Raw genomic sequence first — 15,165 nt, forward strand, 5'->3', positions numbered from 1 at the left:
AGGCAGCTGTGTGCAGAGCATGCTGGGAGTGAGCAGCACCAGGCAGCTGTGTGCAGAGCATGCTGGGAGTGAGCCATGAGCCTCCACCTCCCATACCCAGTCTGGCCCCAGAGAGGTGGGCAGCGTGTTGAGGGGTCGGGGTGTGCATACCATGGAAATGGTTTCATCAACACCTATTAACCTGGTGCAGTATGTCGCTCTCTAGACCTTTCCCACAGATCATACATGGAAGCCTGTCTTTTGGTGATCTGTGTCCCAACCTTGGTAGCAAAGGATGGGTGGTACTGGCTCTGGGGCTCAACTACCTGGCCAGTTTCAGATTGGAGCAGCCAGCAAACAAACCTAACTCAGTGCGACGAGAAGCAGCTGGTCAGATGGACCGCCCCAGCTCTTCCCCTGCCCAAGCAAAGCTTTCCTGGGCGGGCCCAGTTTCAGAGTCCCCTTCCAAACGGTGCCCCTCTGGGGGTTGCTTGTTTCCCTTCCCCACAGCTGGGGCTGTTGTCCCTTCTGAGACTTTGCCATGGGTCCTCCTCCCCTCTCTCCCTTCCTCCTTTAGAAGGTATTATCAAGACTCACCTCTTTCAATTTCGGAAAAATCTCAGCTGGAGACAAGAACTTGCACCTCTGTCTCATCTTTTAACCTTCGCAATCCCATTAACCCAACACCAACCCGTTTACCCTAACAATCTCGTTAAGTCGGCTGATCGCATCTTTAGAGCCACAGATTGTGTGTTGTATGTGTGAGTGTGTGTGAGTGGAAGGGGTGGAGAGGTAAGTGACTTACTCAGTGTTACTCCATAGTGGCAGAACCAAGGCTCACACCTAGTTTTTCTAAGTTGAGTGTTTTTTCCCCCTCATCACACCACAGTGATAGCCGTCACGAGGAGGTATTTATCAGAAACGTGTCCCCTTTTGCTTAATTTTCTATGCAATTGACCATCAAGGACCAGCGTTCCCTCATCTCTATTCCCAACTAGAGATGGTGGCTCAGGACCTGTGTTACTGTTTCAAAGGACCTTGGGTTACATTTCTGGGCCCACAGTCCAGCAGCCTGGACATCCAACCAGAATTTAGAGCCGCAAAGTGCCGTGTTGACCACTGCCTTAGTTACCTGGGTGAGACTGAGAAGTAACGGGCTCTAGGTGGGGGCCGTTAGGCTGATGTCTCCAGCAAAGCACGCCGCATGCCACCTTCCCGGTCCCTCTCTCCTGCCCTCTCTACCTGTGTGCAGCACCGCCCCTGCCTACTGACTGCAGACACCTGGATCAGACGGAATGGCTGAGGAGGACACACCTGAGGGAGTTCACCTGGGAGTGTCCCTCCCTCCACTCTCTCTGTCTCTCTCTTACACACAGGCACACACATACACACTTGCACGGACATGGTAACATCCTATAACACATATTCTTCAAAAGCCTGCATGCTGAGATGCCAATCTTCTGATCTAGGCAGAGGTAGCATGGATAATGCTTCTCTCCTGGCACCCCTTTTCTCCAGGATTACTGTGGCAGTAACTCTGGAACCTTCCGGATCCTGGTAGCGAATGAGGGGTGCGTCTACCCTTCAGTGAAATGCAAGAAGCGGGTCACCATCCTGGTGGAAGAAGGAGAGATTGAACTGTTTAACGGGGAGGTGAGTGCCAGCCTCATCCCCTCCCGCCTCTCGTCCCCTTGTTCCTCTGTCACCTGATTACGAGTATGTGTCGAGCGTTCATTTAAAACTTGTGTGGATGGAATTGGTTGAGCCATTAAAGAGCGTGAGGCAGAGCTGTGTCGTCTGCCCTTGACGACGTCTGTAGGAGAACAAGCTGCAGATGGATATGGCACGATCCCATTTTAGTAAAACAAAGTTCAGAGATGTGTGCGGGGAAGATGTGTGTCTGTCTGCACAAGCTTAGGCAGAATCAGCGCTCACCTCTGGCGGGCGGAGTGCAGGCCGCAGGCAGGCGGACCTTCCCTTTACATGCGTGTGTGTGTACCATCCGTATATGTAAAATACATACTGTATACATATAAATGCACACACACAAATATATATATATATATAGGGAAGTGATGGTGTTTGGGGGATTTTTACTTTCTTGCATGTTTTTCAGTTCTTTTCAGATTAATCTTTTTAAAAGAGCTCAGAAGAGAAGTAACCTGATTCAGTCCCTGTGTAGCAAGAGCTTGGGGAGTGGTTCTCAGAAGGGGGTACAGAACCACCTGGGAGCTGTGGGTTAAGGTGTTGCTATTGGGCTCCCCCCGAGAGCCTGACTCAGTAGGTTTAGGTGGGGCCAGAGATCTGCACTTAAAGTGGCAGGTAGTCTGTAGACCGTAGTTTTGGTTCCATTGGTCTGACTACATCTACTGCCAGAGAGACCCAGGGTTTGGGTTCAAACCTGTCCTGGTGTCTTCATCTCGTTCTATGGCCTCAGCCTGCATCCCTGCCTTCTTGCAAATACCTACCACTGACATCAGGGGACAGGAGTGCGTTCCCCTCCATTATGGAAGAAAACTGTTCGGCAAGTGTGACTATGGGCTGTGGGGCAGCAGTGTCATCTCCACTTCAAAGGACAGCTCTACTTAGGGCAGATGACAGTGGTGATGTTGAGTAGGAGGTGTACACATATGATTAGCTCTACATGCTGTATGTCACCAAGGAGAGGACCTTTGCAAAGTGGTGACAGGTTCTCAACATCAGCCTCAATTTTACAATTGTGATAGTCAGCTGAGCGTGCTGAAATGGGCTCTGAGTAGCTGAAGAGAGCCCCTCAGCCTCTCTGTCCTCTGTCACCTCTGATCCTGATGGCAGCGACTCTGGGGAGCGGAGGTGGGGGACAGAGAGGGGAGAGTCTCCTGCTCGTGTTCATAAAGGCATGGATTTTTAAATCAATTGTCTAGAGGTGCTTAAAATCATTGCCACATTAAAAACCTATTTAGGGAACCACATGTATTTAATGACCAAGTGTCAAAAAAATTCTTTTTGTGAAGCGATGGATGGCCTTCTGCTAGTTGGTTCCATTGTAATTTTAATCTCATAATTATGGTTTTGCTGCCAGTTCGATTATTGTTCCTTAGTCATAGGATTCTTGAAGAGTGATAGGTGAGATGGATACAAAAACATCCAGGCAGGTTGCTGGCCCTGAAGGGGTGAGCTCTGACCAGCTGGGGCAAACGACTTGTGGTTCTGGAGGGCTGTGGAGACAGGCGTGGGTGTGGGGCAGAGGGAAGAGCTGGACCCTCAGGCCTGTCCTTCACCTCCGTGTTCTCACGCTTTATCCTCATCCAGGTGAACGTGAAGAGGCCCATGAAGGATGACAGTCACTTTGAGGTGGTGGAGTCAGGCCGGTACATCATTCTGCTGGTCAACAAAGCACTCTCTGTGGTCTGGGACCACCACCTGGGCATCTCTGTGGTCCTGAAGCAGACGTACCAGGTCAGTGGCGTTTCTGCACTTCTTCTTCGTCTTGTCTGTGACTTGTTGTTTGGACGTTCTTCAGCTTCCCAAGCAGGAGCCTGCTGCCTCTGCCCAATGTCTTGGGGAAGGTGGGCCATCATGTCGTCCAGCCTCCTCCCCACGCAGATAAGACCATGGACTGAAGGTTAGAGTTAGCCTTGGCCATTTCACCTTCCTCACTCTGAGTCCCCCTGTGCCCCTTATAAGACCACATGATTACACTGGGCCCACCTAAATAAGCCAGGACAGACTCCTTATAATGAGATCCTAATCCAGTCACATCTGCAAAGTTCCTTTTGCCATGTACGGTAATATATTCCCGGTCTTGGGGATTAGGATGTGGACATCTTTGGGGGGGCCAAGTTTTGCCTACCACAATGCTGGTGGAGATCATATCCTGTGGGGAGATTGCTTTAGGTAGGTTGGTCTGAAGAGACTTGTCTCAAGAGGTGACATATGAACAGAGTCTTCAGGGAAGGGAGGGAGGGAGCCATGTGAATATCTGGACGAGAGAATTTAGGCAGATGGAATAGCACGTGCAAGGGCCCTAAGGTGGACAGTGTTTGAGCAAGGAGGCCAGTGTGGCTGGACAGGAGGGACTTGGGGTGAATGGTAGTTAACAAGGGCGGGGAGTGGGCAGGGGCCATCCCATGGGGGATGTTAAGCCACATAGAGATCTTTGGCCTTTTGTCCAACTGTGGGAACATTCTTCTTTGTTTCCCGGTAACTTAGATCCATTGTACCAAACCAGATTCTCCTTATTGAAGCAAAATAGAAGAAATCACATCTCTTTGTCCCAGGACAGGGCTCCAAATATGCTGTAAGAGCATAGAACCTTTTCTTTTCCAGGCCAGATGTTTCCAGTTCTTCCCATAGCTTCTATATAGTGGTTTCCATTCATTCAGTAATTACTTGTTCAGGACTTGTTGTGTGCTGCACACCGTGGGAGGTGAACACGGAGGTGGATAAGACATTATGCCAGCCCTGATGGCATGTGGTATAAGCAGAATCCCGCCAGCCTGCTGTGAGCAGGCTGCCGTTCTGTTCCACAGTGAAGTAGTACTATAAGGGTCCCTCCTTGGGCCTCTACACTCAACGCTGACGTAGTGTTGAACCAGCTCCTCTCTCTGCTCAGACCCTTAGTGAGGAGGTGATGGTTTATATTGGAGATTCCAGGGCCAAGGCTGCATAATTCCCACCTCTGCCCTCGGCCGACTGTGTGACATGGGCAGGTTCCCGCTCTTTGTGAATGACCTTTGTGTCCTTAGCTTTAAAATGGAAAATGGTCAGTGAGGAAGCCTGGGAAAAGGCCTTGGAAGGGCAGAGATTTGCTGATCACCCTGTTTCCTTCTGGGTCTCTAGCCCTCTTCCCAAACCGTCCTCCTCTTCTTTAGATGAGCCAAGCCTCCTTTGCTCCTGGAACCCTCCTTTCCCTGAGTCAGAGAGTTTGCCCTGAGATTGGCCATGCTCATGCTCTCAACTTGTCCATCAGGAGCAGGTGTGTGGCCTCTGTGGGAATTTCGATGGTATCCAGAACAATGACTTCACCAGCAGCAGGCTCCAAGTGGAGGAGAACCCTGTAGACTTTGGGAATTCCTGGAAAGTGAGCCCGCAGTGTGCTGACACCAGGAAAGTACGTCTGGCATCTCTGTGTGGACTGAGCCTGAGGGACCTGCTTCCTGGAATGTCATTCCATCTCCTGGGGGTGGAGGGTGGGTGGTGGGTGGCGTGAACTGCAGTGGGCAGGGCTTGGGAAGGAGGTCTCTTGGGTCCTTGTGGTTGACTGTCTTTTGGTTCATCTGTGCACTTTTGTCCTGCTCCCCAGGTGCCACTGGACTCGTCCCCTGCCTCCTGCCACAACAACATCATGAAGCAGACAATAGTGGATTCCTCCTGTAGGATCCTCACCAGTGACCTCTTCCGGGACTGCAACAAGCTGGTGAGGGCTGCCAGGGTAACTGAGACAGAGGAGGCTAACTGAGGCTGAGGGTTGGCCCAGGGCCTTGGGCGCTCCGAGCGTGAGCCTCTGCTTGTGGACGCTGTCTTCAAAATGATCTGCATCTAGTCACCTCTTTACTCCCTTTCTTGGCTTCAGGCTTGGAAACAAAAAGGATAATCACAGTTTATGAGGCGAGCGATGCCTGGCAAATCATTTTTCTTCTGTGCAAGGCATAGCTTTTCTGGGCATCTGCTGATGCTGCTCTTCTGGCCTCAGTCTTAGGGTTTGTTCCCCCCCAGATTATCTTCTCTCCAACACTCGAGCCAAGGATGTCATTTTCCTGTGACTCACTATGTGTCCAGACCTGAGCACCCCCACCCCCTTTTCACAGAACTCTTTAGCTCCCACTTCTCGTCTCATAGAAACTCTTTTCTGGCCTTAGCTCCACTGATTCTGAGCTCTCGTATTATGACTTCTTTTTGTGTCTTTATCTCAAATGGTGATAAGCAATTCTCCAAAGTTAAATGCAGTCTTCTCTCTGTCTCTATGTGAATGTACACACACACTTGTATTTGGGCGTATGTGTGGGTATGCGTATGTGTCTATGTCCACACACACACACAGAGCCACGTACGAAGGCATGTGGCACCACCTCTGTGGGAGTGCCTGGTTGAATACGTATCTCAGCTTCTTTCTATCCATCTAGTGATGTGTGGTCCCTGAGGACTCCAAAGGGTACCTAGGATTCCCGGGTTTGGTGGAAACCCTGGGCGTCTGAGTTGGAATGGTGAAGAAAGTGAGAGGAGTCAGGGGAATCTGGATCATTGGAGTGTCTTGGAAACAATGACCCACTTAATATCTGAATTCATTCTATCACGACTACTCTGAAAAAGGCCGGAGTGTGCAGTGGCATGTTTGGGGGCAAAAGAAGGTGGGAAGTGGTTACTGTGATTGAAGATGGATGGGAGGGGGTGACAGCACCATGTAGATTTGGATCAGAGTCCAGGACTACCCAGGCTGATCCTGCAACCAGCGTACTGGTCTCACAGCACCTCAGGGAGGCGACCAGAGTGGGTCCTGATGTATTTCCTCTTTCTCTTTGCTGAATTGAGGCAAAGAAAGAAAGTGACCAGCGTGTGTGTATTTATGTAAAAATGCCAAACACCAATGAGGTTGGGAGTGGATTATGGGGATGGATAGATGCCTGAGCAGATGGACAGAAGGGAATGTTCTTTGGGAAAGTTCTTTGGAAAATTTCTTGGGCATATCTGTTCTGTGAAAAGCTGGCAAAACTCCTTTATTCAACTTTTCTTTGCTGGAATCCAGATTAGAACCTGGGAATTCTGCCTTTTTACCCTTCCCTCTTTGGGAGCATTGGCCTACATTTCTCCTTCTGCCCTGGAGCTCCCATTTCCCTCCTCTGACCACCAAAACATCCTCACCCAGACCCAGAGCCAGGGTTCCTGAGTCCCAGTCGCAGGCCTAGGCCACCCTGAGGCTCCCTTGCAGGTGGACCCCGAGCCGTTCCTGGATGTTTGCATCTACGACACCTGCTCCTGTGAGTCCATTGGGGACTGCGCCTGCTTCTGCGACACCATTGCTGCCTACGCCCACGTGTGTGCCCAGCACGGCAAGGTGGTGACCTGGAGGACAGCCACACTGTGCCGTGAGTGCTGATAGCCCTCAGGATCCCAGGCCTGCTCCCCTCACCCCTCACATGTCTAGACATTAAGACCCTAAGGTGGGGTGCAGGAGGGCACCTTCGAGGGAGAGAAGGTAGAGCTCTAATATGGGGATGGATGGCTGAGGGCTGACGGGAGTTAAGACACTGATGTGAGTGAGGAGGGAAGGGACAGGGATTCAAGACATTGACATGTGGAGATTTTTCATCTGGAGAAGTTCTGGAAGAGGGAGAAGAAGGAACAATGATGAAGAAGAGAAGGAGGCCAATAGATGTCTTTAATTAGACACTGTCATATCTGCCTGTGTGAGTGATCAACTCGCACATTTACGTAACGTCTTCTTTCTTTGCATGTATGCAGCTGATTGTTTTTATATGGAAAACTGATTCAGAACCCCTAGGTTCCTGGTTTAGGTGCTTTAATAACCCAGAAGTCTCTAATATTGGTGACTTCTGTAGTTTCTTAGTTCCCCAATACAGTCATTGCCTCCCCTAGAGCCATCACCACCGATGGTCTCACCACCATCTGTTTGGGGCCTTCGGTGCAGTCCTGGCTTCTCAGGTTGCACAGGGCTGCCTGGTGCCTTCATGGTCATGCCTGTTTCTTTGTCCCCACAGCCCAGAACTGCGAGGAGAGGAATCTCCGTGAGAATGGCTATGAGTGTGAATGGCGCTATAATAGCTGTGCTCCTGCCTGTCCCATCACGTGCCAGCACCCCGAGCCCCTGGAGTGCCCTGTGCAGTGTGTGGATGGCTGCCACGCGCACTGCCCTCCAGGTGAGGCACCTCCCTTGGGTGGGGACAGGCTGGAGAGATGGGAGAGCTTGTTCGGAGAGGTGATTCCCTGTTCTCTGCATTCTCAGCCTCACTCGGGGGCGCCCTTTCCCCAACCCTCCAACTCGAGGTTCTGTTTCCATGAGTCCTTCCATCAAAGCCAGGCCAGCTGTGATTTTTGTCAAGTGGAGCTCATATACCGGTGCTTCCATTTGCCTGTTTACGGGTTAATCATCTAGCACAACACTTTCCGATAGAACTTTCTGCAATGATAAGAAAGTTCTATTGGGATGTGACTTGTGTGTCCTGGGAATCGAATTTTCAATTTTATTCAATGTCATTTAATTTCAATTTCAATTTAACTAGCCACATGTGGTTCCTGGCTACTGTATGGAACAGCACAGATCTAGAGTTATCAAATATGTTCTTTGGTGGAGCAAAAAGGCCCTTGGAGATAAGATTTCAATTACCCTGAGGTTTGGGGGAGGTTAGGTAGCGTGAAGCAATCCCCCTCCCAATTTTGCAGGGGGATAAATCGAAGCCCCAGGAAGGAGGTTGCTCCCTAGGTGGCCGGGTGGCCCTTGGGTGAGGTAGGCAGAGCTGGCTCCTGGGCAGGCCCCTGGCCTGAAAGGTGAGTCTTCTCGTGGGGAGGTGAATCTGGGCTCCTCATGAGAGGTCTGTCATGCAGGGAAGATTCTGGATGAGCTCTTGCAGTCCTGCGTGGACCCGGAAGACTGCCCCGCGTGTGAGGTGGCCGGCCAGCGCTTAGCCCCCGGAAGGAAAGTCACCTTGAACCCCAGTGACCCTCAGCACTGCCAGATTTGGTAAAATAGCCACTGTGGTTTTTTGAAGGGATGGGTCTGACTGTCTTCTCTGAGGGCCCGCTCAGAGGTGTAGGTTTTGGGAGAAACTTCCTTGCTATGTGAGTTGACATAAAGTATTTTTGTTCAGCTTGTTTCTCTTCCTTTGAGGGCAGACGAGATTGCTTCCCCAGGAAATCTCTCTTAAGAGGTTTAGGTTTTTGACCTCTTCTCACTGGAGGAAGGGTATGGTCTCCTGTTGTCCCTGGAGGTCACGTCTAGCCTGGGTGCAGGCATCTGTGAAAGTCAGAGTTCTTTTTACTGGAGGTGGGGATGCAGCGGAGGAAAGTGAGGTGACTCCCTGACCCCTCAGTGCAACAGAGACACCACGGGGCCACAGCCACTGCCCCAGAATGGGCCTTTTGTAATTGGGAGGGAGACACCCATTGCTGCACCCCCGGCTCTCACCTGGTTTGCCTCTGGGAACTGGCCTTTGAGGAGGTGAGAAGGAGTCCTCAGAGTGAGCTCTAAGCCCTCTGAAGTCCTGCTCCTAAGTAGGGAGCATGTATTCAGATCTGATATATGGGAACTTGAACTTGAGAACTTACATTGCTGGGGAAGGGCTGTGGCCGCGGCTGCCAGAGTCAGAGCCTGCCGCCGCCATCTGTACAAACAAGAGTGAACACTGCCTGGGGTGGATTTTCTAGCAAACACAGGAAACTAGAAAGTGTCACTCACACACTGTTAACCAAGGATTGAAGCAATAAATCATGTGGACCACAAAGAAGTAGGAATTAACTTCCCAGTTAGACCCTGCCTGTCCACTCTTCCTATGAAATGGAGACTGTAAGGAATAAAGAAAGGGGTGAGCCCAACGCAGGCTTGGGGTTCTGAGCCACAAGGCAAGGGAGGTTAGAGCTCTCTCCCCGCCTTCCTCCGTTGGCTTGTGGGGGGAAAACTAGCAGGCACATACTGCATCTGCAAACAGGGGTGGACGTAATTCCAAGGCAGGCTAGAGACATCACTTGGGAGGCAAGCCACAGGGGACATTTCCCAGGGTTCAACGTGCTGCTACCCTATTTTCCTTACTGGGGTGCTGAAGGCACGTTGCCTCAAAGGCCGAGGGTACAGAGAGGAGAAGGTTCTAGCCTGTGTGGGTCTTGATGGGCGACTTGATTCACCTGGTGGTGTAGGAGTTTGTGTGGGGGCACTGCTCTGCTACAGCCTGGTGAGATGTGCTTGGGGCTGGGCGGAGGGTTAGATAGCCCCTGGCACGTGATAGACTTACTGAAAGTCTGCTGGAGGAACAAACAAATGAGCCACTGTCTTTTCCCCCAACATTTCATAGACCCCCCTATTCTACTCCCCAGTACTTTGTTCTGCTAGATAAAGATGGGGTTTGGAATAGTCATCTTTCCAAAATGTTTTTGCTCCAGTTTTTCTTCTATTCCTTGAGGCCCAATGTATTAAATAAGGTACATAATTCATACAGCTTCAATTCTGTTATAATAAATACTGTAAAGCACTTATCTTCAATAGGACATTTACAAGTCCTGATCAGTGTCAACATTTTAGGGCAGTATTTGTCTTTGGAGATACTTGGAAGAAGGTTTGAATTATAATTAAACGTTTATATTGCTAGAGATGTACGCTGAGGAGACATCAACGTTGAATGGCTGTGTGGATGGCCTAGGAGCCAGAAAGATGCTTTTTCAGGTCCTAGGATGGATTAAAGCTTTGGCTTCTAGAATCAAGCGGAGGCTTTGTTGTAACTGTGTGTGTGTGTCCAGGAGTGCTACTGGGGACATATGTTAAAAAATGGTGTCTCATTTGGGTGGCGAGTGATGGTGGGAGCTCAGGTTCGGGTGGGCAGGCAGTTCCATGGGAGTATGTGCAGTGGTTCCGAATAGGACTAAGAAGTGCCCAGAGGTCCCTCTTGAGCCATTTCCATTTCTCCCTGTCTGCTGCAGTCACTGCGATGGTGTCAGCCTCATGTGTGAAGCCTGCAGGAAAGCTGGCGTCCTAGAGGTGCCTCCTACGGAAGGCCCGGTCGGCCCCACCACCGCCTATGTGGAGGACACCCCGGAGCCACCCCTGCACGACTTCTACTGCAGCAAGCTTCTGGACCTGGTCTTCCTGCTAGATGGCTCCTCCAAGCTGTCTGAGGCTGAGTTCGAAGTGCTGAAGGCCTTTGTAGTGGGGATGATGGAGCGTTTGCACATCTCCCAGAAGCGGATCCGCGTGGCTGTGGTTGAGTACCATGATGGCTCCCACGCCTACATCGAGCTCAGGGACCGGAAGCGGCCCTCGGAGCTGCGGCGCATTGCCAGCCAGGTGAAGTACGCGGGCAGCGAAGTGGCCTCCACCACTGAGGTCTTAAAGTACACGCTGTACCAAATCTTTGGCAAGATTGACCGCCCAGAAGCCTCTCGCATCGCCTTGCTCCTGATGGCCAGTCAGGAGCCCCCGAGGTTGGCCCGGAACTTGGTCAACTACGTCCGGAACCTGAAGAAGAAGAAGCAGGTGATTGTGATCCCAGTGGGCATTGGGCCCCATGCCAATGTCAAACAGATCCGCCTCATCGAGAAGCAGGCCCCAGAGAACAAGGCCTTTGTGCTCAGTGGTGTGGACGAGCTGGAGCAGCGAAGGGACGACATTATCAGTTACCTCTGTGACCTTGCCCCCGAACCACCTGCCCCTACTCAGCGCCCCCGTATGCCACAAGTCACCATGAGTCCAGAGCACTCAGTAACCTCGTCACTGGCACCCAAGAGGAACTCCATGGTTCTGGATGTGGTGTTTGTCCTGGAAGGGTCGGACAAAATTGGTGAGGCCAACTTCAACAGGAGCAGGGAATTCATGGAGGAGGTGATTCAGCGGATGGATGTGGGCCAGGACACCATCCACATCACAGTGCTGCAGTACTCGTACAGGGTGACCATGGAGTACACTTTCCTTGAGACACAGTCCAAGAGGGACGTCCTGCAGCGTGTGCGTGAGATCCGCTACCAGGGCGGCAACAGGACCAACACCGGACTGGCCCTACAGTACCTGTCTGAGCACAGCTTCTTGGCCAGCCAGGGGGACCGGGAGCAGGCACCTAACCTGGTCTACATGGTCACAGGAAACCCTGCCTCTGATGTGATCAAGCGGATGCCTGGAGATATCCACGTGGTGCCCATAGGAGTGGGTCCTCATGCGGATGTGCAGGAACTGGAGAGAATCGGCTGGCCCAATGCCCCCATCCTCATCCAGGACTTTGAGACGCTTCCCCGAGAGGCTCCGGATCTGGTGCTGCAGAGGTGCTGTTCTGGAGAGGGGCTGCAGATCCCCACCCTCCCCCCTGCCCCAGGTATGCGGGCGCCTTGTGAAGATGCAAGGACTGAGGGAGGGGAGGTGACCTTGGCGGGGCCGCGATTCTTGGGTTCTAATCCTGGCTTCCCCACTCTGTGCCTTCCGTCAAACCACTGCCTTCAGAGTGCCTGTGTTTCCTCGCCTCCCAGGCAGGCGGTGCATCTGTCATCCTTTTTTGGGGGACGACCTTTTCTTAGGTGTGTGCTTGTAAATTCAAAAGTAATGCAAATCTATTGTTAAAATTTAAACAACACCAAGGATATGGAGTAAAAAATACGAGTCTTAATTTATCACACAGCCTTATCCCCACCCAGTCTCACTCCCTGCCAAGAAGGTAGCCTGTTAAATTTGGTGACTGTCAGCTTTTTGACCACACTAGGTGGATACAGTTATTCTCAGTAGCTAACATATTTTTGGGCAAGGCCAGGAAGTCAGGTGACAGCAGGTTTAGCCCTTAGATTCTGGAGCCAGACTGCCGTAGTGTGAATCTCATCTCTGCCACCTACTAGCTGGGTAATTTTGGGCAAGTACCTCTGTGTATATCAGTTCCCTCCTCTGTAAAATGAGGATAATAATGGGACCTACTTGTAAAATGCTCAGAATAGTTCCCAGCACAGATCAAGAGCTCAGCAAACACTCGTCACCGCTACTACTGTTATTGCCCTCTTAACTGATACTAATGTCTAATCGATTCCTAGTTCTTGAATATCTTTAGTTGGTGTGTTTGGGACCATCCCAGAATAACTAGCCTTCTTTTAATGTCTCTTGATCCTCGCACTTGTCATCTTCGTTTTTGTTTTGATCACAGGTTTATTTAAATTCTTGTGATATTTCTGTGGAGAACAGTAATAGCATCATCTTCTAAGATCTCAGAATGGCGTTCAGGCCAGCGTTGCTTCCTCTCTGTGATTGTGACTCTGTGCCTGAGGGAGCGATACCGCTTGCTTTCCTCTGCACACATTTAAACAGCCTTTGGGTGGAGCTGAAGTCTTCCCAATGCCTCTACATCTGGGTGCTCACGGGTCCCCTTCCCTCATCCCTGGCCCGTGTTGCCACCATGCAGAAGCAGAGCAGACACCTCCCTCTGCAGTGCTGTGTAGTCGGTGGCGCCCCGTGGAGCCCAGTGAATGCAGGTGTCTGCTGCAGGGGGCCTGGTGGCCAGTCCCTCTGCTGGCGCTTGTGTGCTCACCATCCTGGTCTCTTTGCAGATTGCAGCCAGCCCCTGGATGTGGTCCTCCTCTTGGATGGCTCCTCCAGCTTTCCAGCTTCTGACTTTGACAAAATGAAGAGTTTCGCCAAGGCTTTCATTTCAAAAGCCAATATAGGTGAGTGATGCTCTGGAAGTAGGTTTACGAAGAGGCTGTCTTGGGGCTCCACCTGATCCTGAGCATGATTCCCATATTCTTTTTCCTGTTAGGTCCTCAGCTCACTCGGGTGTCAGTGCTCCAGTACGGAAGCATCACCACCATTGACGTGCCGTGGAACGTGCCCCAGGAGAAAGCCAGTTTACTGAGCCTCGTGGAGCCCATGCAGCGGGAGGGAGGCCCCAGCCAAGTTGGTAACGTGGTGCCTCGGGGTGGGATGCAGGAGCTTCATCTGGTCCTAATTCTTGGCATAAGGGTCTGGGTGACCTCAGCCAGTCACTTTGCTCCTTGGTCTCAGTTTCCTTTTCTGTAAAGTGAGGGCCTAGGGGTTCTTGCCCTTCCACATCTCACTCACATGTTTCTCTGAGTCTCTGAACCATTCAGTTTCAATGACCTAAGGACCCATGGTGAGGGGGGCTGCGCAGTGGCTTCAGAAACACCATGTCCTGCAGTCAGGACTGACATGGTGTGGTCTACTCTTCATTCTCAGGGGATGCTTTGGCCTTTGCTGTGCGATATGTCACTTCAGAAATCCATGGTGCCAGGCCTGGAGCCTCTAAGGTGGTGGTCATCCTAGTCATGGATGTCTCCACGGACTTGGTGGATGCAGCAGCCGACGCGGCCAGAGCCAACCGTAAGTGTCCAGCGTACAATCCCGAGGCCTCCTAAACTACCAGGGGATTGAAAGTGGGCGGGGGTTACTTTTGGATGTTCTGGCTGAGTTTAAATGCTTAACGCCCACATGTGGGCTGGTTTCAAGCAGCAGGAAATTGTCCAATACCTGTGTTATTTGGAAACCAAAGAGTAATAAATGTGTGTTTATCCTTCATTTGTCTGCATGCTTTAGATAGATTGTAACCTTTAATTTCTCCATATTTTCCCTCTGTGTCCAGGGGTGGGTCACACCTCTGCACCTTGCGTTTTTAAAGCGGTATTCTTGAATAAATGTGACATATTTATGAAATCGATTATTTTAGGGAAAAGGATCCTAAAAGGGAAAGGATATATATTTGGATGATGCACCCAGCTTACAGGAGCTGAAAAGTTGCTAGCAGAAAATCAGCTGTAACCTTAAGAAAACTGCAAATACCTGGAACTTTCTGGAGAACTAATTGGGGGAATTTCAGGATGGAGATGTTTTTCCTTTAGTATCGAGGATCCAAAGAAAGGCTTTCATCAAGAAAGGGAGCAATTGTGGTCTGGAGGAAACAGACATGATCTAGGGCGAGTCACTGAACCATTCAGAGCCCCAGTTTCTCATCTGTAAGTGGGCGCACACGTGCTCCAGGCTCAGCCCTGTGACATTTTCTCTTCTCTTACACTCACCCCCTGGGTGGTCTCATTCAGTATCGTGGTTCTAAACACATTTATATACCACTGACTTCGAAATTCTTATCTCCAGCCTGGGTCTCTCACCTCAACTCCACCAAGATGTTCTAGCAGACAACTCAGTATAAACAGAATTCCTGACTTTCACGCCCAAATCTCCTCCGACAGTCTTTCCCACTTTAGAGAATGACAATTCCATCCTTACAGTTGCTCAGGTCAAAAATGTCAGCATCCTTGATTTCTCTTTTTCTCTCATACCTCCCTCCTCACCCCATTCAATCCATCAGCAAAGTATAGCTCCACCTTCAAACTATACTGAAAATCCCACCACACCATTCAACCTCTACCACTGTCACTCTGACCCCAGCCCCCATGGACTATTGTCGTAGCTTTCTAACTGGGACCCCAGCTTCCTCCCTTGTCCCCTGCAGTTCACGATCAACACAGCAGCTGTGGTGACTCTTTAAAATTGAAGTCAGCTCATGA

General features: G+C 50.8%; 1 protein-coding gene across 1 annotated transcript in view; it reads left to right on the forward strand.

The window, feature by feature from the left end:
- The window catches only part of VWF (von Willebrand factor), a 159,186-nt gene that overhangs the window by 81,041 nt on the left and 62,980 nt on the right, over window positions 1–15,165 (forward strand). Inside the window, exons 21-31 of the mRNA XM_046661799.1 lie at window positions 1,498–1,632; window positions 3,271–3,417; window positions 4,931–5,071; window positions 5,264–5,377; window positions 6,887–7,043; window positions 7,677–7,835; window positions 8,521–8,656; window positions 10,603–11,984; window positions 13,195–13,311; window positions 13,404–13,544; window positions 13,841–13,984. Of these exons, the coding sequence (XP_046517755.1) occupies window positions 1,498–1,632; window positions 3,271–3,417; window positions 4,931–5,071; window positions 5,264–5,377; window positions 6,887–7,043; window positions 7,677–7,835; window positions 8,521–8,656; window positions 10,603–11,984; window positions 13,195–13,311; window positions 13,404–13,544; window positions 13,841–13,984 (2,773 nt within the window). The remainder of the gene's footprint in view (window positions 1–1,497; window positions 1,633–3,270; window positions 3,418–4,930; window positions 5,072–5,263; window positions 5,378–6,886; window positions 7,044–7,676; window positions 7,836–8,520; window positions 8,657–10,602; window positions 11,985–13,194; window positions 13,312–13,403; window positions 13,545–13,840; window positions 13,985–15,165) is intronic.

The sequence above is a fragment of the Equus quagga genome, chromosome 1 (assembly GCF_021613505.1).
Source record: "Equus quagga isolate Etosha38 chromosome 1, UCLA_HA_Equagga_1.0, whole genome shotgun sequence".
Taxonomy (NCBI): Eukaryota; Metazoa; Chordata; class Mammalia; order Perissodactyla; family Equidae; genus Equus; species Equus quagga.